At 46.1% G+C, this 27561-nt stretch overlaps 2 protein-coding genes across 2 annotated transcripts in view; one reads left to right on the top strand and one right to left on the bottom strand.

Moving 5' to 3' along the window:
- Window positions 1-14491, top strand: part of BFSP1 (beaded filament structural protein 1) — a 43118-nt gene extending 28627 nt beyond the window's left edge. The window contains exons 6-8 of the mRNA XM_032351460.1: window positions 9541-9761; window positions 12270-12355; window positions 13358-14491. Of these exons, the coding sequence (XP_032207351.1) occupies window positions 9541-9761; window positions 12270-12355; window positions 13358-14313 (1263 nt within the window). The 3' untranslated portion in view covers window positions 14314-14491. The remainder of the gene's footprint in view (window positions 1-9540; window positions 9762-12269; window positions 12356-13357) is intronic.
- A 9005-nt stretch (window positions 14492-23496) lies between these two features.
- PCSK2 (proprotein convertase subtilisin/kexin type 2) overlaps window positions 23497-27561 on the bottom strand; it is a 273679-nt gene continuing 269614 nt past the window's right edge. The window contains exon 12 of the mRNA XM_032351458.1: window positions 23497-25787. Coding sequence (XP_032207349.1) covers window positions 25301-25787 — 487 coding nt within the window. The 3' untranslated portion in view covers window positions 23497-25300. The remainder of the gene's footprint in view (window positions 25788-27561) is intronic.

Raw genomic sequence — 27561 nt, 5'->3', positions numbered from 1 at the left:
GAGCATGAGTATGTGTGGGGGGGTGTATGTTTGCATGCGTGTGTATATATATGTGTTTATGTGTGTGTAGGTATGCATGAGTATGTGTGTGTGTGTGCATGTTGTGTACATGTATGTATATGTGTATATTTGTCTATGTATATAAGTTTGTGTATCTGTGTGTATGTGTATATGTGTGCATATGTGTGTATAAATGAGAGACTGGAGAAGCGGACTCAAGCCTACTGATCCCGGAGACGTGGACCAGTCTTTACATTGTAAAAAGGTAAAAAACATTTTACCATTTGGGTGGTAAAATGAATTCAGTAGAATTGATGAGCATTAAAAAAAGAAGGAACATGGGGGCGCCTGGGTGGCTTAGTAGGTTAAAGCCTCTGCCTTCGGCTCAGGTCATGATCCCAGGGTCCTGGGATGGATCCCCACATCGGGCTCTCTACTCAGCAGGGAGCCTGCTTCCTCCTCTCTCTGCCTGCCTCTCTGCCTACTTGTGATCTCTGTCTGTCAAATAAATAAATAAAATCTTAAAAAAAAAAAGACATTGGGTGATAGGATGGATTAAAAAAATAAGATAAAAAAAAGCAAGATAAAAAAATATATATTAAAATGCAGGTTTCACCAAACAAATCCCACCATTACTAACTATGCACTTGGTTATTTCTTTTTCTAGCTTAGTCTAGTGTTGTCAGTTCCTTTTTTTCTTTTTTTTAAAGATTTATTTATTTATTTATTTGACAGACAGAGATCACAAGTAGGCAGAGAGGCAGGCAGAGAGAGAGACAGAGAGAGGAGGAAGCAGGCTCCCCGCAGAGCAGAAAACCCGATGTGGGGCTCGATCCCAGGACCCTGGGATCATGACCTGAGCTGAATGCAGAGACTCTAACCCACTGAGCCACCCAGGCACCCCGAAACCTGCATTTTAAATATATACGTTTGCATATTGAAATATCTATATTTGTTCAAATGCATACACACACACACACACACACACACACACACATTTGTGTGATGTCTATGGTTTGTGATGTAAATTATGGCTCTTCGCGTGGCTGCACTGAGAAAATGCAAGAGCCCAGCCTGACATGGTAAGTTCCAATTCCAGGGCAAAAAGGTGACTGTTTCTATGTACATATATGTGCTTGTTAGATGTAAATGAAAGACCTTGCTTCACAGATTAACATAATTGCTGAGACTATGAAATCAGCCTGTCTGCTTGGCTGCCTGTCCCCACCCATGGTTACTGCCAAGACTTACTGGTCTTGCCCTGATGTTGTCTTTCTAAATCGGGGGTCTTCTCTGACCCCCGCCTTGCCACCTGGTAAAGCCCATGGACCGCTTCTCAGAGAAATGTTAAGGGCATAGAATAAAAATAAAGTATGTATAATTAAAAAGAAACCAATTCTGTTGAGATAGTTACCAAAATATTACCAGTCATTTTCTATATCATAATTTATGTGCTTATAGTAAAGAAATCTAGCGGTGGGTCTGAAGAAACACAAGTTGTATTAGTTTTCTCTCACTGCTCTAATGAATTTATTCATCTAATGAATACAGATGCAAGGACTTGAAACAGCAATGCTTTATCCCACATTTCCATGGGGTTGGAAGTCTGGGCAGGCTTGGTTGGTTTTTCTGCTCTGGGTCTCACAAGGGTGATATAAAGGTGTTGGCCAGCCTTCTTCTCTGGAGGTTCTCGGTGGTGAATCTTCCAGTCTCATTCATGTTGTTGGCAGGATTCAATTCTATGGGCAGGCAGTATGGAGGACCCCAGTTCTTTGCTGTCTGTCAGCCAGGAGTTGTTCTAGAGGCTTCCCATGTCCCTTGGCACACAGCCCCCTCCATCCTTAAATCCAGCAACAGTGCGTGGAATTTTTCTTGGACATCTAAACTCTCTGTCTTATGAGAGCCCCCTTTCAAGGGCTCCTATGATCAGGAATGATCTGTAATAGTCTCCCTATTTTTTTAAGGTCAACTGATTAAGAACCTTAATCTGCAGAGTTCCTTTTGCTGTGTAACATAACATCTTCACGGGCATAAAGCCAAGGGGCAAAGGTCATGGGGACCAAAAGTCTGTCTAATTGGGTCTTATTAAAACACAGGTATGGCTGGGCCCACCCAAGAGTTTCTGACTCGGTAGTTCTGGGGTTTGGCCCAAGAATGTGCATTTCTTTTTTTTTTTTTTTTTTAAGATTTTATTTATTTATTTGACAGAGATCACAAGTAGGCAGAGAGGCAGGCAGAGAGAGAGAGAGGAGGAAGCAGGCTCCCTGCTGAGCAGAGAGCCCGATGCGGGACTCTATCCCAGGACCCTGAGATCATGACCTGAGCCTAAGGCAGCGGCTTAACCCACTGAGCCACCCAGGCACCCAAGAATGAGCAATTCTGAGTTTCCAGGTGATGGTATTTTGATCCAGGAACCACACTTTGAGAACACCAGTATAGGGGTGGGCCCCGGATTGGGTCAGAAGGTTTTACATCTGGTCCACCTGAATCCCTGGCTTGGGCCTTCCATAGCCTATTCAAGAAATGCTCATGGATGGCTTTTTTGCTGATTTTAAAGGTTTTAGAGGCTTCCCAATGGAGCCAGGCTGAGGGCTCCGAGGGAGATTTGGTGGCTTAGCCCCTCAGCAGGGCCAGTGCTATGCCTGGGGACGAGGGAGGGGGTGAGGGAGAACTCCTTGTAGCTTGAAGGCTCCAACCTGGCAGAACCATAGCATTTGGTTCTGTCTCTGTTTAGAGGATCTGATGCTTCCAGAACCCTCCATAGCATGGTCCTCAGGGTGAGGTCCCTAAACGAGGAACATCAGAAATGCACATTCAAAAGCCCATCCCAGACCTCCTGAATCAGGAACTTTGGGGTGGGGCCCAGCAATCTCTGTTGTAACAATCCCTCCGGGTGGTTGTACAGAGTCAAGTTTGAGAACTCCAGTCCACAGGATGGAAGGAATAGCACCCTCCCTTAGAGCTGGCAGCCCCTTCTTTGAAGCCAGACATAGCCCATACCTGACACCACTGGGATGGCACTTCTTAGAGGTGGAAGAAAAGGGACAGGCGCTTCTGACTCCCTAATCTCATTGACTGAGAGTTTCTGTGACAGGAAAAGTGAAAAAGGTCATGTTATTACTTGGAAGGAGTGAACCTCCCCCAGTTATCATTTCTCATTAAAGTTGCCTAGCCCCATCTAGTGGTAGATTTTGGTAAAGGACACTTGATTTCTTCCATTTCCTTTTTTTAGAATTAAATTTTCCCTCTTACTGAAATTGAAGTAAAATTAATATACAGCATATGTTAACTTCATGAGTACAGTGTAATGGTACAACACTTCCTTTTTTTTTAAGATTTTATTTATTTATTTGACATACAGGGATCACAGTAGGCAGAGATGCAGGCAGATAGAGAGAGGAGGAAGCCGTCTCCTCTCTGAGCAGAGAGTCCGAGGTGGGACTCAAGCCCAGGACCCTGGGATCATGACCTGAGCTGAAGGCAGAGGCTTTATTTAACCCACTGAGCCACCCAGGCGCCCCTGGTGCAACACTTCTGTGCATCAGTGCTCATCAAGACAAGTGTACTCTGAATCCCCTCTGTTTGACCAATCCCCCTTACCTCCCCTCTGATAACCATCAGTTGTTCTCTGTAGTTAAGAGTCTGTTTTCTCTGTCTGTTCTTTTAATTTCTCTAATAATTTGTTTTGTTTCTTAAATTCCACATATGAGGGAGATCATACCGTATTTGTCTTTCTCTGACTGGCTTATTTCATTTAACATTATGCCCTCTAGCTCTATCCCTGTTGCAAATGGCAAGATTTCATTTTTTTAATGACTGAGTAATATTCCATTCATTTTTACCCATTCACCTACTGAATGGGAGAAGATAGTTGTAAATGTTGTATCTGATGATGGGTTAATATCCAGAATAGATAAAGGACTGAAACAACTCAACACCAAAAAACAACTAATCCAATTAAAAGTGGGCAGAGGACCTGAGAAGAGATTTTTCCAAAGAAGACATACAGGTGACTGACAGATGAAGACTGTCTGAACACTGGGGTGGGTCTCTTCTTTGTAGACCAACAGATGATGTTGAGCACAACATCAGGGAGGTGTAAATCAAACCCACAGTGAGGTATCCCCTCACACCTGTCAAAATGGCAAAAATCAAAAACACAGGATACAACAACATGTTGGTGAGGATGTGGAGAAAAAGGAACCCGTTTCCTGCTTAAAAAAGGACTTGACCCAAAGGCCTCCGGGGGCCTAAGAGGACTGAAGCAGGAGGTCACCGCTCCGGGTGGGGGCTCATTGCCAGGCACTGTCCTGGGTCCCTATTGGGTCTCTGGGACCCTGTGCTCAAACACGGACTCCTTCATTCAATCTTGACCACTAAGCTCCAGCTGAGGTTCAGGGAATACCGAGCAAGGCATGGTGTGGCTCTTGCCTGCAGCTGCTCACAGAGGCTGTAAACGGCCCAAGGAGAAACACAACAGTCACCCTTGCTCTCAAGGTGAAGGTCAGGTTGCAGCGCGGCCCAGCCCTTCCACCGGCCTCTCTCTCCGGTGTCCGTGTGGCTGCTCCCGTCCAGCAAACCTGGAATCGTGTGGGGGCTACTCTTCCGGTGTCCGTGTGGCTGCTCCCGTCCAGCAAACCTGGAATCGTGTGGGGGCTACTCTTCCGGTGTCCGTGTGGCTGCTCCCGTCCAGCAAACCTGGAATCGTGTGGGGGCTACTCTCTCTCCTCTTCCTCTCCTGACTCTCCTGTTGTTTCTGGCATCTGCTCCTTTGCTCACCATTTCTCCTCTTTCCAGAAGAACTTTCTCTTCTTTGGTACCCAGGACTGGCCTTCTCTGACATCCTCCAGCACCTGAGGGCCTCCCTGTGCTTGGTGTTGCCCTGGGCGTGTCTCTGAGTGAGCCACCTCCCACACTGGCCTGCGGGGTCCTAGGAGGAGTCGCGTCTCATTCCCAGGCAGCCACGCTGGTGCCAACATTGCTCGTGGCAGAGACCTCTCTTCGGCCTCCTTTACGCTGGTGAAAGTGGGGCTCTTAATATTTTTCTTGAATATCCCTCCTTTTGATGAATATTTTATTTTTAAGATTTTATTTACTTATTTTATTTCATTTTTAAGATTTTTATTTACTTGATAGAGTACAAGCGGGGGAGCAGCAGAGGGAGAAGGAGAAGCAGGCTCCCTGCTGAGTAAAGAACCCCATGTGGGGCTCAATCCCAGGACCCTGGGATCATGACCTGAGCTAAAGGCACATGCTTACTTGATTGAGCCACCCAAGTGTCCTGTGATGAAGAGTTTAAATTATTGATCTGTAAAAACCACAGTGACGTAGATGTAGATCCAGTTTTATAAACTCAGTCAGCCCTTCGCTGGAGACTGTGGATTCTTGGTGGACACAAGCAGACTCAGGCAGAGCACCACTGCCCGTCAGAGATTGGAAGACACCTTTCAGTCGTCCCTAGCGCCTTGTCCCAGGGCAGGTGTTCCTCCGCAGATTCCACCAGAGGACAGTCACCAGCCAACCACCCAGCCACTCCCACCAGCAAACCACCAGCTCGTGAGTTACAGAAAACAATCACACTTGCCCTGGAAGGTTAGAAGTTTCTAGTTTCTAATTTCCCAGTTTATGACAATGCGTTGCTATCCTACTTACCTTTAAAAGTTTGTCAAATGGATGGTGGATGTGGCCAGGGAGGAAGAAGTCTGCGTGGGGGTTACCCCGAGTCCCTTCGGTCTCCAGTGAGAACATGCTGGTGATGCTTGCCTGTTGCTCTGTGGAAGTTGGCGAGGGGGTGGGGGGTCTTCCAAAGGCGGAGGGTGCGGGGGAGAGACGTGTGTGTTTTGTGTATGTGCGTGTGTGTCCTGTTCTCCTGCAGCTGGGAGGTGGCTGACGCAGGAGGGTCCATAGTTTCAGGAAGCGTCTCAGACCCTGCCAAGGTGGCTCTGAATCCGGTATTGATTGGCAGGTCACCTTGCCTAAGGGTCTGTTCTGTAAAGCAGAAGTCATAATCGCCCCGTCCCCCGGGAGGCGGTCCTGCAGCAGGGGAGTTGCTGCGAGTGAGAACGTGCCTGCACAAACCATTATTCCCACCCGGGGCTGGGGAACCCAGACCCAAAGTGGGCCATAGACTCGCTGTACACATAATCTTTTCTTGTTTTCGCTCTATTCTGGAACGCTTCAAAAGTATATACAAGTGAGAGAACAGTCTCATGAGCCCCTGGTCCCCATGCCCCGAAACACATGGTCCCTCTTATATCGCCTACACCCCTACACCCCCCCGGGTAATTCTGAAACAATCCGACACCCAATCGTCTGATCCAGCCGTGTTTGAACCTCATCATTAACTGAGGTGCTGTCTGCAAACAGCCCTTGTCACCCTTTTCCGTACATGTTCTACCTATTTGACAAAGGCACGCAGCACTCTACGTGCTGCGTACACATCCCCACAATCAAAATACAGGATAGTCCCCTCCCCCAGGAGCTGCCGTCCTGGCCAGCCCCATCCCCCACCTCTTCCCAAACTCCCAGGCAACCACTGAATTGGTCTCGATCTGTTTGGTTTGATCTTTTCCAGATTATACAGAATCAGCCAGTGGAGATTCTTTCCCACAGTTTCATTCTTTAGCCTTTGTTTGGATTGGGATGCAAATAAGGTCCACAGGTTGTAACTGGTTTCTGTGTCTTTTAAGTCTCTCTGATCCATCCTGTGTCTCTTTTTTTCCCCCCTTGATATTTGTTTGTGGAAAATGCATACTTTTAAAGTCTGTGTGCTGCAGGCACAGGCTCTTTCCTGTCCCTGGAGAAAGGTAAGCTTTGATCAAAGGCAGCCCTCCCTGCTGCCCTGGGGGACCCTGGGCGGTCTGGCCTGTGCAGCAGGGCCCCCAGGGCGGCCAGGGTCCCCCAGGCTTGTTCTCAGGGCTGCACCGTAGAAAAGGAATGTGTGACCTTGGGTTTCTTCCATTCCTGGATGGCTTCTTGTCTCTGAGCCTCTAGCCTTGAAGGGGTCTTTTAAAGTGCTTATTTCTTGGAAGCGTTCCCTATAGTGTATGAACACTATAAATGAAGTCGGAACACGTAGCCGGACCGGGAATTAGTGGGAGACCTTGGTATTTGACATGACAGGTAACTGTGAATTTAATATGCTCATTTATTCGGAGGAACAGAAACCCGATCAAGCAAGCTTAAGCAGGAAACAGAACGCTTTAATTTTATTTTATTTTATTTTATTTATTTTTTTTTTTTAAAGATTTTATTTATTTATTTGTCAGAGAGAGAGCGAGAGAGCGAGAGCGAGCACTGGCAGATGGAGGCAGAGGGAGAAGCAGGCTCCCCGCCGAGCAAGGAGCCTGATGTGGGACTCGATCCCAGGATGCTGGGATCATGACCTGAGCCGAAGGCAGCTGCCCAACCAACTGAGCCACCCAGGCGTCCCTTTAATTTTATTTTGAAAAAAATTTTAGACTTCTCAAAAGCTGCAAAGATAGCCCATGGGTTGCCCACATATCTTCACCCAGATTCCCCAAATGGTAGCTCCTTAATTAATAACCTGAAACCAGGAAATTAGCGATGATACCATCCTTGTAATAGACTTGGCAACAATTTCACCAATTACCCCATCGACATTTTTTTTCTGTGGATACTGCTCGCATTTACGTGCTGTGACTCCTTAGTCTACCCCAATTTGGGATATAGCTCCTGCCTTTCTTTGTCTTTTATGACCTGATGGCCAGTTGTTTTGTGGAATGACCCTCCTTTTGGGCTCCCAGATATTTTTTTCAGGATTAGGCTGTGGCTGTGCGTTCCTGGCTGGAACCCACAGGAGTGAGTGTCCTTCTCGGCGCTTCTCATCAGGGGAACATCTTGTGGGCATGTAACTGGGGTCACTTGGTTAAGGTGGTGTCTGCCAGGTTTCTCCACTCTATTCCTTGTCCCTCCCAGAGAAGCAGGATATAAAATACAGTTTATGAAATTTGAGAGCAGGGTTCCGGGCAGGAACCAGGAGCTTAGATCTGGGGTAGCTGCTCACCCTCTGTCTCCCTTCTCTCCCACAAACTCTCTCATCTCTGTTTGTCTTTGCCCTTTGGCTTCCTTTCTTTGCCTGTCTGAAGAACTGCTTTTCTTAACTTCTTCATGGGCCCAGCACGCTTCCGCTGCGCGACTCTGCTTTCTTAACTTCTTCATGCACGTTGCGAAAGATGGCCACTCCAGGAGGGCAGCCCCAGGGTTCTGTGAACCTGCCACCAGCTCACTGCTATTTCTGAGATCTGCTATTTCTGAGAATTCCCCAGAGAGGAAGCATGTGATAGGCGGGTCTGTGTCTGACCCAGCCCCGGTTCTGTAGCTCTGGTCAGGAGAGTGGGGTCACACTACTGCTGGGACCCCTCAGTGAGTGAGATGGCACAGACATCAGACAAGGGGATGACACGGGCTGGCAGATGACTTCCCGAAGTGTGGAGTAGGCATACCCCTTCTTTCCCCTTCCTTCCTTCCTTCCCCACCCTCCTGCCCTCCTTTCTTCCTTCTGCCCCGCTGTCCTTCCTTCCTTCCTTCCTTGCTGATACAACAGACACATTTCCAGAAACCATTGTAAGCTAAGTTTTCAAGTGTCACCAGTTAGGAAACTTCACTGTTCAAGGCAATCAGGTGTCGTAGGAATTCTCATCCTCTAGACTGTCCAGTATGCACATTCAGCCGCGTGCATGAAATGCCTTTAGCAGACATACAGGAAGTTGAACTCAGATACCTGTCCAGCCCCCATGACTCCTTTGAATTTTGGGATGCACTGTTCTAGGTAGAAGTGGTTTTTTGGTGTGTTTCATTTTGTTTTGAGGACTGATAATGCATGGTGAATTCTTTTCTACTCGGAAAATGAGATTGCAAAAGCGTCACGACTACACAAATATTAAGCTTGTAAATGAATACACCCATGACTCTTGTTAGAAGCTCTTAAAGTGAATACAAGTCCACATTATATTCTATCATATTTCTATTTTCTTACCTTATTTTTGACTTGCCCTGTGTCAGTGTGTTAATAGTGTAACTCTGTACACTTCAGCTGCCCAGACATATAACTCTACTAACTAGAAATTAGGACAAAAGTAAAGTGTCATAGTGATTAAATAAGGACAAAGAACACCCCTTCTTCCTTATTTTAGTAAAAATAGCATCTTATCTATTCAGTATGTGTGCTTCTGTTTTTTTGGCAGATTTATGCTAACTCAGAATACGAATAATACAGTTTATCCAAATTGTACATCTGATTCCAGGGACAGCAGTTTTCTTTTTTCTTTTCTAGGATTGCCATCCTTAGCCTGTCTTTGGTGAGGGCTCCGTTAAGGGCAGATTTCAGACAGGGCTAGCATTCAGGTTCCTTTCTGGCTCCAGGATTCCAAAGTGATTCATTGCCGACAGTGAAACTGGAGGAGGAACAAAGGAGCAAAGCAAACAAAATGGGGTACCTGAGGCTGGGTTCTCCCTGCCAAGCCTGTGTCTTTAGGAGAGGCAGGAGGGCTTTCCTCATGCCTGTGTCTTTGCCCACAGACTGCGGCCCTGGAACAAGCTATTAAAGATGCCCACGAGTGTTACGATGATGAGATTCAGCTCTATAATGAACAGATTGAAACCCTGCGGAAGGAGATTGAGGAGGCCGAGAGGAGCCTGGAGAGGTCTTCCTACGACTGCCGGCAGCTGGTGGTCGCCCAGCAGACGCTGAAGAACGAGCTGGAGCGGTACCATCGGATCATTGAGAATGAAGGCAACAGGTGAGGTCACAGATGGGCCCCGCTCTGAGACTGCACCCCTCTCCCTGTTCCGGCCACTTGCTTCCTGTGTGCCAGGTGATGGGTACGGGTCAGGCTCCATGGCCTCGTGGAGCTAAAATCCTAGTTGGGGAGGCAGCTGATGGATGACTCTGGAACAGAAGACAAGCACCATGGAGTACCTGGTGACCCCGAGAGAGGGCCTGGCCAGAGGGCAATGGTGGGGGTGTTTGAAATTTTTAGTAGGGTGGTCGCAAAAGACCTCACAGAGAAGCTTGCTTTTGGCTCCTCAAGCCTCTGGGAATGTAGACATGTTAGCCAGTAGGATGACAAGGAGTACTCAATGAGATGAGGCAGGTGGGGTGCGTAGCACAGTGCCCCACTCAGCAAGAGCTTGGAGGTGGTGGTGGTGTTACTGCTGCTACTATTGTTGTTTTCTTCCTTCCTTCCTTCCTTCCTTTCTTTCTTTTTTTTTTTTTTTAAAGATTTTATTTATTTATCTGACAGACAGAGATCACAAGTAGGCAGAGAGGCAGGCAGAGAGAGAGGGGGAAGCAGGATCCCTGCCGAGCAGAGAGCCCGATTCGGGGCTTGATCCCAGGACTCTGGGATCACGAGCTGAGCTGAAGGCAGAGGCTTTAACCCACTAAGCCACCCAGGTGCCCCACTATCGTTTTCATCAGCTGGTTGGGTCAGTAGTGTGACTGTCGATGCACTGGGTGGTCTTGTTCATCATGGGGCTGTGACTTGAGCTCCTTCAACTTTAGGAGAGCAGGGAAATCATCCCTATCCCTATCCCCTGTCCCTATCCCCATCTCTAATCCCTATCCCTCACCCTACCCCATCCCTATCTCTATTTGCTGTCCCCTACCTCTATTTCCTGTCCCTATCCTGAATTCCCTAGCCCTCTCTCAATCTCTCTCTCTATGTCTCTATCACCTACACCTACAGTCTTCGTCATCGCTCTACACGTCTGTATATACTGACGCCTGCACTTACATCTGCACCTACATCCGTATCATCCATGGGAACACGTACATCTACACTGAAAGCTACATTATCTACATCAACTACCTCTTTAGCATCTACATCTATGCCAACATCATCTGTGTCTACACGTATAACATCTACACATACACCCATCCCTACACCCATCCCTACCTTACCTACGTCTATCCCACCCACACCTACATCTACATGATCTGCATCTACACCATCTACATCTACACCTTCTATGCCTACCTCATCCACAGCTACCTCTACATTATCTACATCATCTACATCATCTACAACTACATCTACATCATCTACTTCTATACCACGTACACCTACATCTAATGCCGTCTACATCTTTGTCGCCGATACCTACCCCTATTCTTCATCTGCATCTATGTCATCTAGATCTACATCATCTTCAGGTATGTGCACCCTTATACCTGCGCCGATGTCATTGTCATGCACACTTGTGTCAGGTACATGTGCGTTTCTATCTCCGTCTGCATCTGTATTATGTTGGTCTACACCTGCATCATCTATATCTGTGTCTGTGTCCATGTCTGTATCTGTAGATACCGTTCAGAGAGCAGTTTGAGGACTCACAGAAGTTACTTCGTAGAAGGACTCTCACTCTCTATTAAGTATGGATTCTTTGATTCAGTCTTGCTGATTTGGGGGGACTAGATTGAATTTAAAAAGAAGCACCCAGTATTACTCCACGAGGAGCAGTTCTTTTCTTCACTCTGGATGCTCTATCTTGACTGCCAGTGCTCAGATGTTGAGCAGAGAAAGCAAGATTTTCTTTTTCTTTCTGCAGTTATCGTCCATGGATTATTGCACAGTCCTAAATTATATTTATGTTATAGTGAATGCATTATGCACACATGAAAATAAATCTTGAACTAGCACAAGTGACTGAAAATTTTTGTTTTGGAGGCAAGGCTTTACAGAAAGTTCATCAGATAGCCCTTTTGTTAGTTTGTTCACAGAGTTCTAATTTCGTTCTAATTTCAAGTTGATAGAAATGTTGCAAGCATAGAACACAGAACCCCTGAACACTGTTTTCACAGACTCACCACTTGTTTAAATGTTATCTCCATTGCTTTATCAATTTTTTCTCTATTTATATAATGCATATAATTAAAAAAAAAAAGAGTTGGAGTTATCATATCTTGATTGCCCTAAATACTTCACCCTGGGCTGGCTACTGTTCTATTAAAAAACAAAACAAAACAAAAACTCTGTTGAACAGAGAAATGACCTTTTTAGATTATAAGCAATTCCCATTTTACAATTCTCCTATATGTGTGTTTCATAGTTTATGACTTCAGGTCAAAGAAATCCTTCCCATGCTCGTCTAATGTGTAAGTATATATGTGGTTCATTAATAGTCTGATCCAGAGAAAGCTTTCCTCATTTTTGCTCATATCAGAGAGTCACTCCTTGCCCTGACCGACTATGTAGTTTGATGAATTAAAGCTGGTGACCATCCTTTTTTTTTGGTTCTTTCTCCAGGCTGAGCTCTGCCTTCATTGAAACTCCCGTCACGCTGTTCACCCCAAGCCATGGAACCTCTCTCAGCTCTCGGGTTGGTGGGAAAGGTAATGGTCCTGGCTTCTGCTGTTTTCCATCATAGAAGAGCAAGAAAAAAAAGTCAAATGTCTTTCTTCCTGAACTTGGCATTCATGCTTTCTTCTGATCCATCTGGAAATTAAATGTTCTTTCTATGTTTTTTTTTTTTTTAAAGATTTTATTTATTAATTTTAGGGAGAGAAAAGGGGAGGGAACAGAGGGAGAGAGAATCTTCAAGCAGACTTTATGCTGAGTGCTAAGCTTGATGTGGAGCTCAATCTCAGGACCCTGAGATCATGGCCTGAGCCAAAATCAAGAGCTGGTTGCTTAACCAACCGAGCTGTCTAGGTGGCTCAAGATTCCTATTATTTCTGAATTTAATAATTGCCTGCTCTTTTTGCCCAGGAGGAAGGGGATGCCACTTGAGGGGTATTTGTATTTATTTAGCTTGCAGTGCATATGGAGCAAAGGAAATCAATATGATTCCGGTACCCGAAGACATTCAGAACACATGGGAGACCCAGGCAGATCTGCTGTCTCTCCTTTAGAAAAGTCCAAGGCGAGGATGACTCTGTAGAATGAGTTCCATTAACTGGTATTAATCATGAGCTCAGCAGGGGCTGGGGTATGGACACCCAATGTTATTGCCATAGAATGTTCCAGTAAGTTGTACTCAGTGTGATGGAAACTGTGAGTGTCAGAACAGGCAGCACCTTCCCTCCCCTCTGCAAGCCCAGAGGGGTCAAGCGACCTGTCCAAAGTCACACAGCTCGTTGTAGAGGTGGGACCTTAATGTGGGTCATGGGTGCTATGGGTCAGACCCAAACAGCTTGCCCTGCGTATTGCAAAGTCTACCCCAGTGCTAGGCATTCGTCTCCAAGACAGCCTATTTTTCTTTTATTTATTTAATTTTAATTTTTAAATTTAAATATTAATAATTTATTTATTGACAGCCTGTTTTTCAACAAATACGTTTTCTTCCTCTTTCATCGATAAACTTGACTTTAGTTTAAACTCTCCCCTTTTTTTAGATCTCACTAGGGCTGTGCAGGATATAACAACAGCAAAACCAAGACAAAAAGGTCTCCCCAAGAACATTCCAAGGAAAAAGGAGATCATAGCTAAAGACAAAGCTGATGAAAGTCTGGAAGACCTACCCTTGCAGGGTCCAGAAGACACAAAGCTGGTGCAGGTCGTTCCTAAAGAAGGCGGCGAAGGTACACTTGAATCACAAGGTGATGAAACCAGTCCCCCAGCCCCAGAAGCGTGTCCAGAGGACGTACCGGATGGAGGGCAGATAAGCAAAGCCTTTGGGAAACTATTCAAGAAGGTCAAGGAGAAAGTGAAAAGCCCCCAAGACCCCGAGCCCCCAGCTGACCTCTACACCAAAGGGCGGTATGTGCTGGTCTCTGGGGATGCCAGTTATGTGGACCCTGGGTTCTGCTCGTCCTCCATCCCAGCCAGAGGTGGAGTGATCATTTCCATCGAGGATGACTCTCTGCATCGCGGCAGCCCTGTGGAGCCATCTCCTGAGCAGCCCGGGCCCCCGCTGGAGAACGGACAGGGGGATCTTCAGGGGAAGGAAGACGGACAGCCACCTAACCAGCATGCAGCCAGCAAGGAGAATGAGATTAATGCCGAAGGACTGAAAGGGCCTGGGGAGAAACGGGAGGACCAAAAGGAGGATGAGGTGTCCAAGAGGCCCTGTCCCGTGGTCACACCTGGTCCGGAGGGACCGTCTCCACCCCAGTCTCAGAGGCCTGGGGTGGCTCAGGGTGGATCTGAGGAGCATGGGGCCAGGAGCAGCAGCCCACAGGAGAGAAGTCCCCCCAGGACGTTGGCATATGAGAAGGTGGAAGTGATGGAGTCCATCGAGAAGTTTTCAACCGAGAGCATTCAGACCTATGAGGAAACAGCTGTCATTGTGGAGACCATGATTGGGAAGACAAAGGCAAACAAGAAGAAATCGGGAGAGAAGAGCTCTTAAAACGCCTGGACTCGATGGGAGACAATGTCTTTGCGGCCACTGTAGGGGAAGTGCTTTGTTATTTTAGGACACGTGATAAAAGAGTGAGGGTTCCTTGTTTGGTTTAGACCATAGTTGGCCCGTCTGACATTGCCAATGAAGCCTTAATTAAAAAGTTTTCTTTGCTCGCACACCCTTTGTCTAATTAACAGGAGCCTTGGGAGAGTAGGTGGGTCAGCCGTGTTCAGGGCAGGGTGCCACGTTCAAGGGGCCGTCAAACTCTGCTCCTTTATGGAAAGAGATGTGCTCTTCACCATGGGTCATTGAGAGACTCATTAGAGAGTCCGGAAGTGTCTGGACTTCACACAGAAGCATGCTCATTGAAGCAGCTGGTGGTTTTCTGTTGCATTTCAAGCACAAATGTGCTCAGGTGTAGGAGTGTTTTGTCGGCGGTACAGGGTGAAAGGTATCTGTCTTCGTTCGGGTTCACCGACAAGCTGATCCTGAAGCAAGGGTTTGAACGGATTTCTTTGGGATGTGATCCCAGGAAGGACCAGGAAGGGAGTGCAAGAGGAAGTCGGGGGCGGCAAGGCAGCCAGTAAGACGTGTGCGCTCCCGTATCAGTTAACGTTGTGGGCACGTGGAGCTCAGTCGCCCCGAGGGATGCTGGGAGACGGAGTAGAACACACGCTACAGAGCTGGTGAGGGAGCGGGGCTCACCAGCCATAAACTCCTGTCAGCCAGTGCGGAGGGCTGCTTGCAGGGCGCTAGCTTGTGCAGGGGGTGGGGAGGTGCCGAGAAAACCCACAGGTGCAGAAGTAGGGTTGCAGGTGTTCGGACCTCAGGTGTGGAGATACTCGGCAATGGTAAGGGGCCATGAGAACCAAAGTGAAGTGGGGCACCCGTGCCAGCTGCCCCAGCTTATGTTCCCAGTGTCCCGGTGTCAGAGTCAGTGAAAATGTTCTCACTCAGAAATTGCGATCCTGGGTCAGGTTCCAAAAAGCAGAATCAAATGTCATTGATACATTCCTTGTGGGGGAGTTACTAAATTGATTACTCCAGTCCACCATTTACGGAGCATATGCTGTGTGCCAGACAGCGTGCTGTGCTGATAAGGGGAGATTTCTCAGGTTTATAATGATCTCGGTGACTGTAATGCAGTACACCGTGATATATGTGTGTTTGCACACTCTCTTGCACACATGTGCACACGGACTCATACACGTGTGCATTCTGGTACTTACTGTGTCACTTCCTAGGAAACAAATTACTTCAAACTACAATCTTTTCTTTTCTTTTTTTTTTTTTTTAAGATTTTATTTATTTATTTGAGAGTGAGCTAGAGCAAGAGAGAGCATAAGCTGGGAGAGGGGCAGAGGGAGAGGGAGGGGCAGACTCCCTACTGAGCAGGGAGCCGTATGTGGGGCTCCATCCCAGGACCCTGGGATCGTGACCTGACCTGGAGGCAGACATCTAACCGACTGAGCCACCCAGGTGCCCTCAAACTACAATCTTTACAGAAACTTCTATTTTGCCTCTAGACATCTGTTTTTCTACTAACTTTCTGCATTTTTTTTTTTTTTAACTTACACCAGTTGAGAAATTCCTCCTTCCCTGTGTAGAGGCTCATAAGGGCACTGGTAAATGTGCTTAAATATAAGGATTATTGTATCTACCTAAACAAAACAAAAGTATCTGGCAGGACGGCGATACATTTTTCGAGAAAATTGATGGAGTCGTAAATTACATTCTATTACTTCTTTGTTATGAATAATAGGAAGAATACTAAATGGTTACCTTTCCTATCTATTTAGAGCGTTAAAAAAATCTTGTTCTGAATTCATTTGAGGTTTTGAATTCAAGAAAGAAATATGCTTTTGTTGTTCTTTCCAAAAGCAGAATGGAGGACCCACTCCATTACACACTTCTGAAATATTTATAATTTAAAAGCTAAAGAGAATGATGGAAACCATTAGCTGGAGCCCAGAATGTACTAGGAATTTGGATCAGGGAGTATATTATATTCAACATCACAACCACATAAGACTTTGTGTGGACTGTATGTTCAGTTCATATTTTAGAAGGCAGGAACATCTTTTTGAAAAGAAAGTTTATTTTTATATTATATTTAATCTATCATCAAAAATGGATTGGGGAACCTGTTCTGTGCCCTGCAGGGTTCTGGGCACTGGGGACACAGCAGAGAAAATCAGATGTGGTTCTGCTCTCACAGACAGGACATTTTGGCATGGAGAGGAAGGAAATGCACAAATAGATAACTAAATAAAAGAACATTGGGGAGATGAGACTAGGAAGGGAACAACAAGGTGACATGCAAGAGTGACCAGAGGTCCACTTTGGATTGGGTGGTCAAGCAAAGACCCCATGGATGAGGTGACATGTGATCTGAATGACAAGGTGGGCCAGTCATGTGCAGAGTCAAGGGAAGAGCATCTTAGGCAGAGGAACTGCAAGTGCAAAGGCTCTGGGGCAGGAATGAACTTAACCTGTTCAAGGAGGAGAAATCAAAGGGACTGTAGAGGGACAATGGAGGAGGTGAGGTCAAGGAGGAAGGCAGGAACCAAGAAAACACCCATTTCTCGGCAGCCTCATTTCACCCTTGAACCAGGCTTACCCTGGGAAATGTGGGGCTGCCTGCATTGGACACTTTGGGGTCTAGTTGGGCTAGTTGTCCCCTGTCCCCCAGAATCCTGGTTGCTCTTTCTTTACCTGCTTCTCTCCACTTTCCATGCTTGGTTCTGTTTTCCCCAGGGAGCTGCAGAATGGGGTCATTTTCTAGCTTTGCCCTCTCCCTGAGGTCTCTGGAAACAAGCACTTAAATCTGATGAAACGTATTTCTAGTCGTGAACGTGGGGGCTTAGTGCAGGCCTCCCTGTAGCATCGATGATGAGAGAACACCAGAGATTTGACAAGCCCCGAGGTTCCTAAGTGCCAGTGCTGCAGGAGGCTGGTCTGAACTGTTGCACCAGAGAGACTCTGCCTTCTCCCTGACTCAGCCTCAAGTCCGGGACTGAGAGTCTCCTGAAGCTATCTACCCCCTAAGGAAACTGAATCCAAGCTGCCCACTCCTCCCATTCACCAAGCATTTCAGTCAGTGACCAGTAACTGCTGTCATGTGAGCTGCCCTGGGTGCTAATTCCCCAGATCCCCTGATCCTTGTTGATCTGGTTCATTCCTATTTCCCCAGGCTTCTCATGCCAAGTGCGTGTGAGTCTGTGTCAGGGGCTGCTGTGGTCATTGGAATGTGCTCAGTCTACACACCTGGCATGTTGGGAGCACTGCGGCGTTGGTGCTCCCAGGAGCAGCCCTCAACCAGGAGAGACAGGACCTGGTGTATAAATACCCCAGCTCCCTCTCCCTTCCATTGGAATAACTCTCATGTGTTCTATACTCTCCCCAGTGAGCCCTAGAGACCCCCAAAGAAACCCACTCACCCATATGCCCCAAATCAGTCTCCTTCCATCCCTTACTTTCCTGTTCCCTGTATATAGATGCTCTTTTCCAGTAAATGACTTGACCTTGTTTCAGACTCAGCATCTGGGAGGACCCAACCTAAGACTGCTGCCTGGTTGGCATGTGCCTAGCAACAACCCCTAGTCCTCAGTTGGCAGTCCTGACTTTGGACCAAGGGGCTGCTCCTCCTACACTAGATACAACCTTGATCAGACTGTCAAGACATCCTGTCTGCCTCTGGCTGTGGGGTGGGCAAGTGTCTCAAACAAGACCCACGGTTGGAATTGGAAATCTGAGCCCAATAAAACCGAGGCTGGAAATAAATGCTGGAGCTGGCTGGTGACGGGGGGGGGGGGTGGTGTCTGATGTTCCCATCACTCATTCCCTCTGTCTCTCTTTCCCTAGGGTTGCTCCTATCTCTACTCTTCCTCTAGGCTCCTTGAGGCTGGTTCTTCAGACTTCCCTTGAGTTCTGAGAGCTACTCTGCATGCTTTGCACACATTGCTTATTTGTTTCCATTAGGCAGAGTTGGTTTCAGAGATCCAACCCTAGAGATCCCGAAGCAGCCCCTAGGCAGGGTCCTGGGTGCAGGGGGTTTTCTAGAGCTGTGATCACAGGAACATAGAGGGCTATTAGGAAGCACCCATCTTTTAGCTATAAGCCTGCCTCCCCACACTCTGGTGCCAGGGCTGGACCCTGTGACCGTGTCCCTGCTTTGCCAGTGTCTCCCTGGGAGTGGAAGAGGGCAAGGCTGGAGGTGGGGGAAGGGACCTGTTCCTTGTTTGTCCTCATACCCCGGGCAGCAGCCATTCCTTCCCATGGCTGCTGCCATGGCCCAGTTTTCAACTTTTCCAAAATTTCCAGAACCAGACTCATTACAGTCTCCCCAGAGAAGCCTTCACCAAACTGTTGATACCTCTGTTCAAAAGTTTGGGCCTTCCAGGCCGTCCACCTGCCCTCAAGCATCCGCTCTAGGCATGCGAGGGACTTGGGTGGGTGGTGCCCTTCTCAGGGATCCCACCATGGTCCCAGAGAGCCACCTTCTCCTTCACAGTGTGCCCTTGACTTGCATGTATTAGATTGCTTGGTCCGTGTCCTTTAGTGGTCTCTTTTGCCTTTCTAATTAAGTAGGTGATATTTCTTCATACTCACTTTATGGTGCTTATGTCACTCTTCTTACTAACATCACGGGTCGGATTCCTGTTTTTTGACTGGTACAGAAGAGGGTCTGAGGCAGGAAAGGGAGGCACTGACACGGGCTGCATGAATCTACCAGCCACTGCTCTGGGAACCTGGGGTCCCATTCCACTGGGGACCCCGGAAGAGACCAGGTAGGAAATCTTCAGATTGTCCCAACAGGAGGCAAGGAAGCTGGGATATGTATGCACCAGCTCCCATTCTTGCTCAGGTCAGGGTGGCTCCAGCCCTGGGGCCTTGATTCCCTGACACTTCTGCCTGTTGCCCATTAGGTCTGGGGCGTCTCTGCAGTCTGAGAACACCCCCAGCAAATCATCCTCGGCAGGTGCAGAAACTGTCTACAGGTGACCTCCCGGAGAGGCCAAGGAGATAAATTGGCAAGCGTTTTCTACAAAGGCCAGATTATAGGCTGTCCGGCCTCTGTTATAACTACTCAATCCTTCTGCTTTAGCATGAAAACATGCTAAAATACAATGCAAAAGCCAACATGCATGATTGTTATTACAATATAAGTGTGTTTATAAGCGGCTGGATTGGGTTCCTGGACTGTAGTTTGCTGAGCCCCCATATAGGGCATGCTCCAACAGGGTCTATCATAAAATGAATTTATATATCAGAAGACATGTCTAACCTGGCTTCTCTACTTGTTTCTTCTTTCCCCTTTCATGTTGGAACGTTCCACTTGGTTCTCTCCTTAACGTAAAGCTTGTAAGAAAATATCTCCAAGCACCCATTATAATCTAGTTTTCCTGCAATTTTTGTACCATAAGTTCATAGTTGGAGTGTTGGAGAATGAAGTCCCCTCAAAACTCATGACATTTGGCACCTTGATGATAAAGGAGTCATTCAGGTACCCTGATTAGTACCAATGCTTGACTTCAATTTCTCATGATGGATGAAAACAAATAAATGCCACAAAAAGCCACATGGACTTCTATTTTATCCAAACAAACAGGGCTTTGGGGTTGAGATGTATATTCTTTTTTAAAAAATATTTTATTTATTTATTTGACTGACAGAGATCACAAGTAGGCAGAGCAGCAGGCAGAGAGAGAGAGAGGGAGAGAGAGGTAAGCAGGCTCCCTGGTGAGTAGAGAGCTTGATGCAGGCTCAATCCCAGGACCATGAGATCATGACCTGAGCCGAAGGCAGAGGCTTAACCCACTGAGCCACCCAGGCACCCCGAGATGTATGTTCTACCATGAGATACATCCCCGGTCAATAACTCTGCAGTGCTAGTACCCTCACTAGTCACACCTGCCCCTTCACCTGCAAACTTGTATCCTTGTGATCAGGAGCTTCCTAGCAAGTTTATCTGTCATCTGTGGCCAGTCAGCAGCTCCAGAGAAAGAAACAAGTTGCAGCACCTGCCTTCTGTCCAGCTTGGAGTAGCTGTTGGGGTATCCTCTTGGGTGCAAAGGGACATCTTTGAAGGGCACTGTGAGGTGGGTCACCCACACTTGGGATGGCGAGGGCAGGTTGGTCGGAAGCCTCATGTTGGAAATCAGGATCAGTTAACATCCAACCAAAGGAATTCTGAGAATCATTTGGCTGTTGAGGCATCTAAAACTCCGTGGTCCAAGATTTCCAATCACCCCCACCCTACCCCAAACCACGTAGTGCTGAACATGAAGAATTTAGCAATACAAAGTCTTCATCCCTTTGGGCCAAGTGTATTTCTCACCCTCAGTTCATTCTATCCTCAGGTTCAAAGCAGTGAGACTCTTCTAAGAGAAAAATGAAGCTGGCAGGCTGGCTTGGCGAACTTGCCTCAGGTTAAACTTTGATTCCTCAGTCCCTTATGATTCACAAGCAAAGTCAACTGACGTTTTTTGAACCCAAGGAAAGGGTCTCTTAGCAACTAGATACATAAGAGACTAGTGGAAAAACTGAAGAACTACTTACTTTGCAATGGAAAGGGGGGATCTTTCCCCCTAGAGATCCAGGTACTGGTGTCCCTCATGCTGGTTATCCCCTCTCCTGGTGTTAATGTCCCTTGGAAGCCAAATAAGGCTCAGGAGGCTGTGGGTAGGCATGGAATCTGACTGTTGGCAGGTGGGTGGTATTGACTAAGGTTGGCTTCCCATGTATTGGGCTCTGTCCTCAATAGACTTCAGCTCTTCTGAGACTGGAATTCCCCTTTGTACCAAGCCTATTGTGGTTCCCTACCCTTAACAGCTCCAGATCCCATCCGCCAACTTTTGTTCCCCTGACTCTCCATTTTATTAAGCTCCCACATGCTGAATGTTGGCCCCTCTCCCCACCTTTTCTGTTGACTCATTCCTTCTTTGGATACAGAGAACCACCCAGCTGGTTGCAGCCAAATCATCTTTCTTGGTCCAGGTCACATTCTGTGCTGATGTTATTTCAGACTCTCAGAGTTTTTAGAACCCTTTATTCTCTCTCACAACCACTGTCTTTAATCTTGGCATTTTGATTTTTAGAAATTTCTATCAAAATAAACTCTTCGCATGCTAGAACGTGCTCTTGCTATGAGAGCACCAGTTCCCCAATTAGGCATTTCCCTCTCTAACCCTTAAAAGGCTGAGCTATGTTTCCCAGGTTTTGTAGTATGTGGTTTTCAGTCCAAACAATAAAGGCACTGATCACATGGAAACAACTCTTGTCAACTTATAAGGGATAATTAATAATGACAGTACACTAATAACACTAGAAAAATGATCGGTTTTAGCTTATCTTTGGGAAATCGATTTTTGAACTTAAGTACAGAAAAGCAGTGTCTCGGTCACAACCTCAGACTTTGGACCTTACACCTTCAATGTCTATTTCTGGTCATAGCCTCTCTTAAGATTTTACTACTGGATTTGGTAAGTTTTATATCTTAGGAAAAAATTAAACATTGTTTTCTCAATGAACCATGCATGATATATACAATGCATTAGTATTTTATTTATAACTGTTAAGATTGCTAGAATAGTTTGTGGTCATATGGGTGACAGTACTGTTCACGCTACTGTCCATGAAGAGAGGAGGCCATGTGTGTCAGTACTTAGTATATTTTAAGAGAATGTCAAGCTCTCTCCAAAGCTCATCAGGTTTTCCATTAGATGTCCTGCATTTCCCAGCTGCCTTGCATTTAGACAGGGTCACTGACCAGTATTGGCCAATGCAGAGTAGCTTAAATGGCCTGTGTATCTCCTTCAGGCTGAACATAAAGAGAGGATGAGGGTCCTCTGTGGGTTCTCTTCTGTGTGGTCACTTAGCAGTCTCGTGTTGTTTTTACAAACCATAATACCAAAGATTAAAGCACCCTGAGTCCCTGAGTCTGTGGTCTCAGGGAGTCTCCTGAACCCTCAGAGGAACTCATGTGAATGATAAGTAAACCTTTGCAGTGTTAAGCCACTAAAATTTGGGGGCTGTTTGTTACTACGGCATAACTCAGTCTAGCTTGATGAGTACATTCTAGAAGAGTCTTTCTAAAAGACTGTTGACCATGACCCACAGTAAGAAATATTTACTTTGTGAGCCAATACACACACACACACACACACACACACACACATTCTCGCTTTCTATACACACACACAGAACAAATATTTCAAGAAACAATATTCACTAAAATGCATGATATATTCTATTCCAGTTTTGCTTCTATTTTATTCTGTTTTATTCTATTCCAAAACGTTAGTCCTGATTCCCAAAATTTTTTTTACAACTTATTAATGGTATATAACCAGAGTTTGAAAAATGCTGCTGTAGATCATAATTTGTATGTGACTGATCTGCTAATTATAAATCTCTCAGGCTTATTTGTGAAAGCAGGCTTTTTAGATCTCTCTTTGGCAACTTTTTATTATCTGCTCTCGGAATGGATAAAAGTGTTTTTAAGTAATATATATCACATCCCACATGGTTTCTGGAAGGTAATGTTTTATTGTTGAGTTTCCTAATTTACAACATGTCTTTTTAAATTTACTTATAAAATTTTGTCACAGGGAGTAACAATGTTAATTCGATTAATTCATTTATTTTCATTTTTTAAAATAAATGATTATAAATAACTGTCTCTTGCATTAGGATCAGGGATATCGTAAAAACCTCACTAGCCAGACATATTTTTGTGTTAATACTGGTGCAAAAAACGAAATAGAGACCAAATATTTTTATATAGCACTATATATATATTTTATATATTGTATCCTCATATCAAAACTGGCCATTTCTATTAAGAAGCTGCTAAGTTACTCTCTAATTTCATAAATTATACCACAGCTGTGAAAATATGGACAACTATTTTATATTTTTGCTGCTATATAAGACATTTAATGTTTATACAGAAAGCTGCAAAATTACAGAAGTGAGGCAATGGGAATCAATGAACATTTCACCTGAATTTCCACCGGCTTTTTTCTTCAGCCAGAATCATCTTGATATTCTCTGAATATTCTTTTAGAGATGAATATGGTGTCAGTTTTTTCAATAAGTACACATACACACATTTTAGGCATATGTGTGTATCTACATTTATACAAGTGTATATATACACACACATACATACACACATGTATATAGTCTACATATATATATATTTCTGTGTGCACTTATACACATATGCACACATAATGTCCTTTGGTTTATTTTCAGACTGTTAATATGAAATGAATTTTTGATGGTTTCCCTTAATTTTTTCTTTAAATCTAAACTGGTTTAAAAAGACCTTCACAACAGGTAATAAACTTCTTTTAAAAATCATAAATATTATTACATTTTAAAGCATTATAGAGAGAAGGTCATATGGTGTTCGAGAAGACAGACATACATGCCAATATGGGGGGCAGAGAAAAGAAAGAAAATGGGTTTTCCAGAGTTTTCTCTTAAAGTCGCCACCTCCAAGGAATGGAACTTAGTGCCCTTGCGTTGCTGGCTTTAAGGAAAGGAACTCTGAGCTTAGCCACATGCTCCCACAAGAAGGGAGAAATGTAGCCAGAAGTGGTCGATCAGTTCTCCGGAATCAAATCAAACCCACAAAGGGGCCAATCCTTGGGGAAAAAAACAAAGCGATGACGGGTCCAATAGAAAGCATTTCTATTTGGTAATGAAATGGTGCTGTGTCTTGTGGGGTCGGCAGGGGGAGGAGTGTGTCACCTTTGGGTTGCCTGTTAAACATCTTCAGGGGTTGCTCAGTTGTCAAGATGGTAACTGTGTGCTTTCCCTATGGAGGTCTTCTCTTGCTTCCTTCAGCCCCCCGTTGCTAGGGGACGGGTCAGCATGTCCCCCCGTTGGCAGAAGAGGCTCCACACAAATGACGGTCTGCATCCTCAGACACATCCCCTTCACCCTTCACACACCTCTTCCAGAATGGAGGCCATTTCCCCATCACATCAAAGAACCACAACCATATGTTTTAGAGATCAAAGCCCAAGTGTATGTGCACCCAAAATACTCATCTCACTACTCACATCAGATTCAGAAGCTCCAAAGTGATTGAGGAAGAGGAACGTTCCTGTGTTCTAAGCCACCGAGATATTCTTTCCTAGGCGTGTTGCCAGACTTCTCTCGCCTTTTTTTCTTTTGGATAGCTATGTGAGGAACCCCAGAAAATTGGGGCTGGGATGAATTCTATACACACAGAATGATTTGGGCTTCTCTAGCAGATTCTACGTGACAGAAGAGCAGCTGGTGAAAAGGACAGCCACGCTACTGAGGTTTTACATGGATCACACTGGCTGAGTAGGACAAGTTATGCTGTTGGTGTTGGTGGAACGATTTCCAGCCCTCATGCTTTTTGACCCTCTCTTCCCCAGCCAGTGATTAGGGCTGTCATGGATGGCGAATTGTACATCACCCTACCTTCATCTACGTCACTGAAAAATCTTGCTAAGTTCCAAACATTTTCCCCCAAAGGACCTACAGCATCTTTTGTGCTTTAGAAATTCAGAGCTTACCTTCTGTTATTATCTTTCCCTTTTTATGTAGCAGGTCCTCAGCTGAGACCACGAATAAATGCTCTTGGAGTCACTGCGTGTGGCTTTTTAAATGCATTCTCTTCTCAGATAGGAACAAAATGGAGGGGAAAGCTGTCCCAGTTTTGTTTGCTGGCTATCGCCTATTCGAATGACACAAATAAAGAACTTTAGAGTCACAAATAGGACAGAGGTTTTGGTGGGAACACTGTATTTGGGGCACAGAAGTAAAAAGATTGCGTCCATTGTGACAAAAAAAAAAATCATTGACAGTGAGTGAAGCTTCAGATCGAGAGGTTGAAATCGCTTATGAGAGAGTGACAGTAATTGCTAGGTTCCTGACAGAGTGTGGACCGAGGACAGAGAGGCAGAGATGGGGGAGGGAGGGAGGCAGTCGAGGCCCGGCTGCGGCTCTAGTTCTTATGAAGGATGCTTTTCAGGCTTCTCTCCACAGCTTCATCCAGCTCCTCCTCCAACTCCTCCTTCTTGGACATGGCCAGCTTGGACTGGTAATCCCGCACAACCTGGTCGATGTAAGGGGCGCTCTGCGTGCCATGCAGCATCAGTGTCCACTCCTTCAGCACCCCCTTCTGGGGCGTGCTCCCGACAAACCCCAGCTCCAGGGTCCAGGTTCCTCGGGCGTCCTCTCCCCACGTGTGCGTGGTCATGAAAGGCCACTTGTCAAAGCCCACCTTGGAGTCGTCATCCCTTGGACGCCGGCTCAGCAAGATGGACTTGGTGCCCATCGGGGAAGTCATGTTGATGTTCAGGTCTCCTCTCCTGGTGGCATTGACTGTGATGACAGCTTGGACGTGCTCAAGGTAGCGGACGAAATTTTCTTTCCCCTCACATGCATCGGTGGTGAGGCTCAGCACCAACTTGCCAGTGGATGGTATTTTCCTGAGGGAAAAGGGATGAGGAGATATGGTAAGGGGTAGACACACTATACTTGGGGTTTTGAAGGTAGCTGCAGGTGCCAGAAAGAGCAGGGACTTTGGAGCTAATCAGACAGACCAGCAGCGTGAGCCTGAGCTCCTTACCTATGGCCCTTACCCATACTTTCTGTGTGAAGGGGAAATGGAGTAGAGGCTGTCCGTGCCCTTCTCACTTCCTCCCTCCACGCCCTCTCTGAGTTTATCTGCAGCTGTGGCTCCCATGTGTTCTGACCGCTTCGCGCCTCAGGTATTGGCATCTATGGGCTGCTCTTCTGGAACTTCCCCACATCATGAGAGCTAGCTCAGCCAATGTGCAGGGCAGCCCCAAAGTGTCAGGGAATGAACTTCTCAGGGACCACCCCTTACCAGTGATTTGAATAGAAAGCGACAGAGGAATATACTGTGGCATCCATCCCTCAGTGGGACACCTCAGTGTCCACCCTGTTGCCTACGGTGACAACTTGCTTATCAATGCACTCCTGTCTGCCTCTTTTCCTCCTCCCTGTCTCACATCTCTAATTGTCACTGGTGTTTCCTGGGAGCTTCTCTCAAAAAATTGTCAGCACTTAAATCTCACCTCTACTTTTTTTTTTTTTTTAAGATTTTATTTATTTATTTGACAGAGAGACACAGCGAGAGAGGCACCACAAGGAGGGGAGCAGCAGAGGGAGAAGAAGAAGCAGGCATCCTGCCAAGCAGGGAACCTGATGCGGGCCTCTATCCCAGGAACCTGGGATCATGACCTGAGCCGAAGGCAGACGCTTAACAACTGAGCCACCCAGGTGCCCCCTGAGTCTACTTTTGGGACAACCCAAAGTTGTCCCAAAGTTATGAGCTGAGACAGGACCTCATAAGGCCTTTCTTTTTGAAGTGTTAAATATCTTGATAAATAAAAATTATTGCTGGAGCACTTGGGTGGCTCAATCGGTTAAGCATCTGCCTTCAGCTCAGGTGATGATCCCAGGGTTCTGGAATTAAGCCCTGCATCGGGCTCCCTGCTCAGCGGGGAGCCTGATTCTCCCTCTCCCTCTGCCTCTCCCCTGGCTTGTGCTCGCTCTCTTGCTGGGTCTCTGTCAGATGAACAAATAAAAATTAAAAAAAAAATTATTGCTATTGTGATTGTTATCACTGTCACAGAAAAAGCTGAAATGGGGTTATTAATCCTAGCGAAGGAGTATCCCTTGAAAGATCAGGGGAATTTAGAAGCCTCTCTGGTCACAGAGTTGGAGCCCCATGGAGGGTCAGCCTAAGCATTCCTCAGCTGACTTTCCACACAACCGATCTCCTTCCTGGATATGGCCTCCCTTGAAGGCAAGAAACTTAAAGGTTCTTGCGTGAGAAACATAACAAAGTAAACCACATTAAACTGCATGTGTAATGGAAAGACTCCACACTTTGGGAATAAATCCATTTGGGTTAGAATTCTCTTCTATGCTTACTGGTCAGGAAAGCTTGGGCAAATTATTGGCATACTTCAAAGTCTCACTGTCATCGTGGGTGGGTTTTGTGAGATTAAATCAGACCACGTGTGGAAACGTGGAGCATAATGCCCGGATCATGGTACTAGCTCCCCTAGTACTCTGGGGTACTTCCCTGGGCTTTTCCCTATGTGAATATCCTTCCTTGACACGATATTTTATTTTGGAGTGTAACATGGTGGGTATTTTAAAACACGTCTTGTGGAGCCCTTTATGAAAAGATGATCCCACACCCAGCTCAGAGCCCAGCTTTGGTTCTGC

The sequence above is a fragment of the Mustela erminea genome, chromosome 7 (genome assembly GCF_009829155.1).
Source record: "Mustela erminea isolate mMusErm1 chromosome 7, mMusErm1.Pri, whole genome shotgun sequence".
Lineage (NCBI taxonomy): Eukaryota > Metazoa > Chordata > Mammalia > Carnivora > Mustelidae > Mustela > Mustela erminea.
The sequence above is the reverse complement of the archived record's forward strand: the minus strand, read 5'-3'. Positions and strand labels throughout refer to the sequence as shown.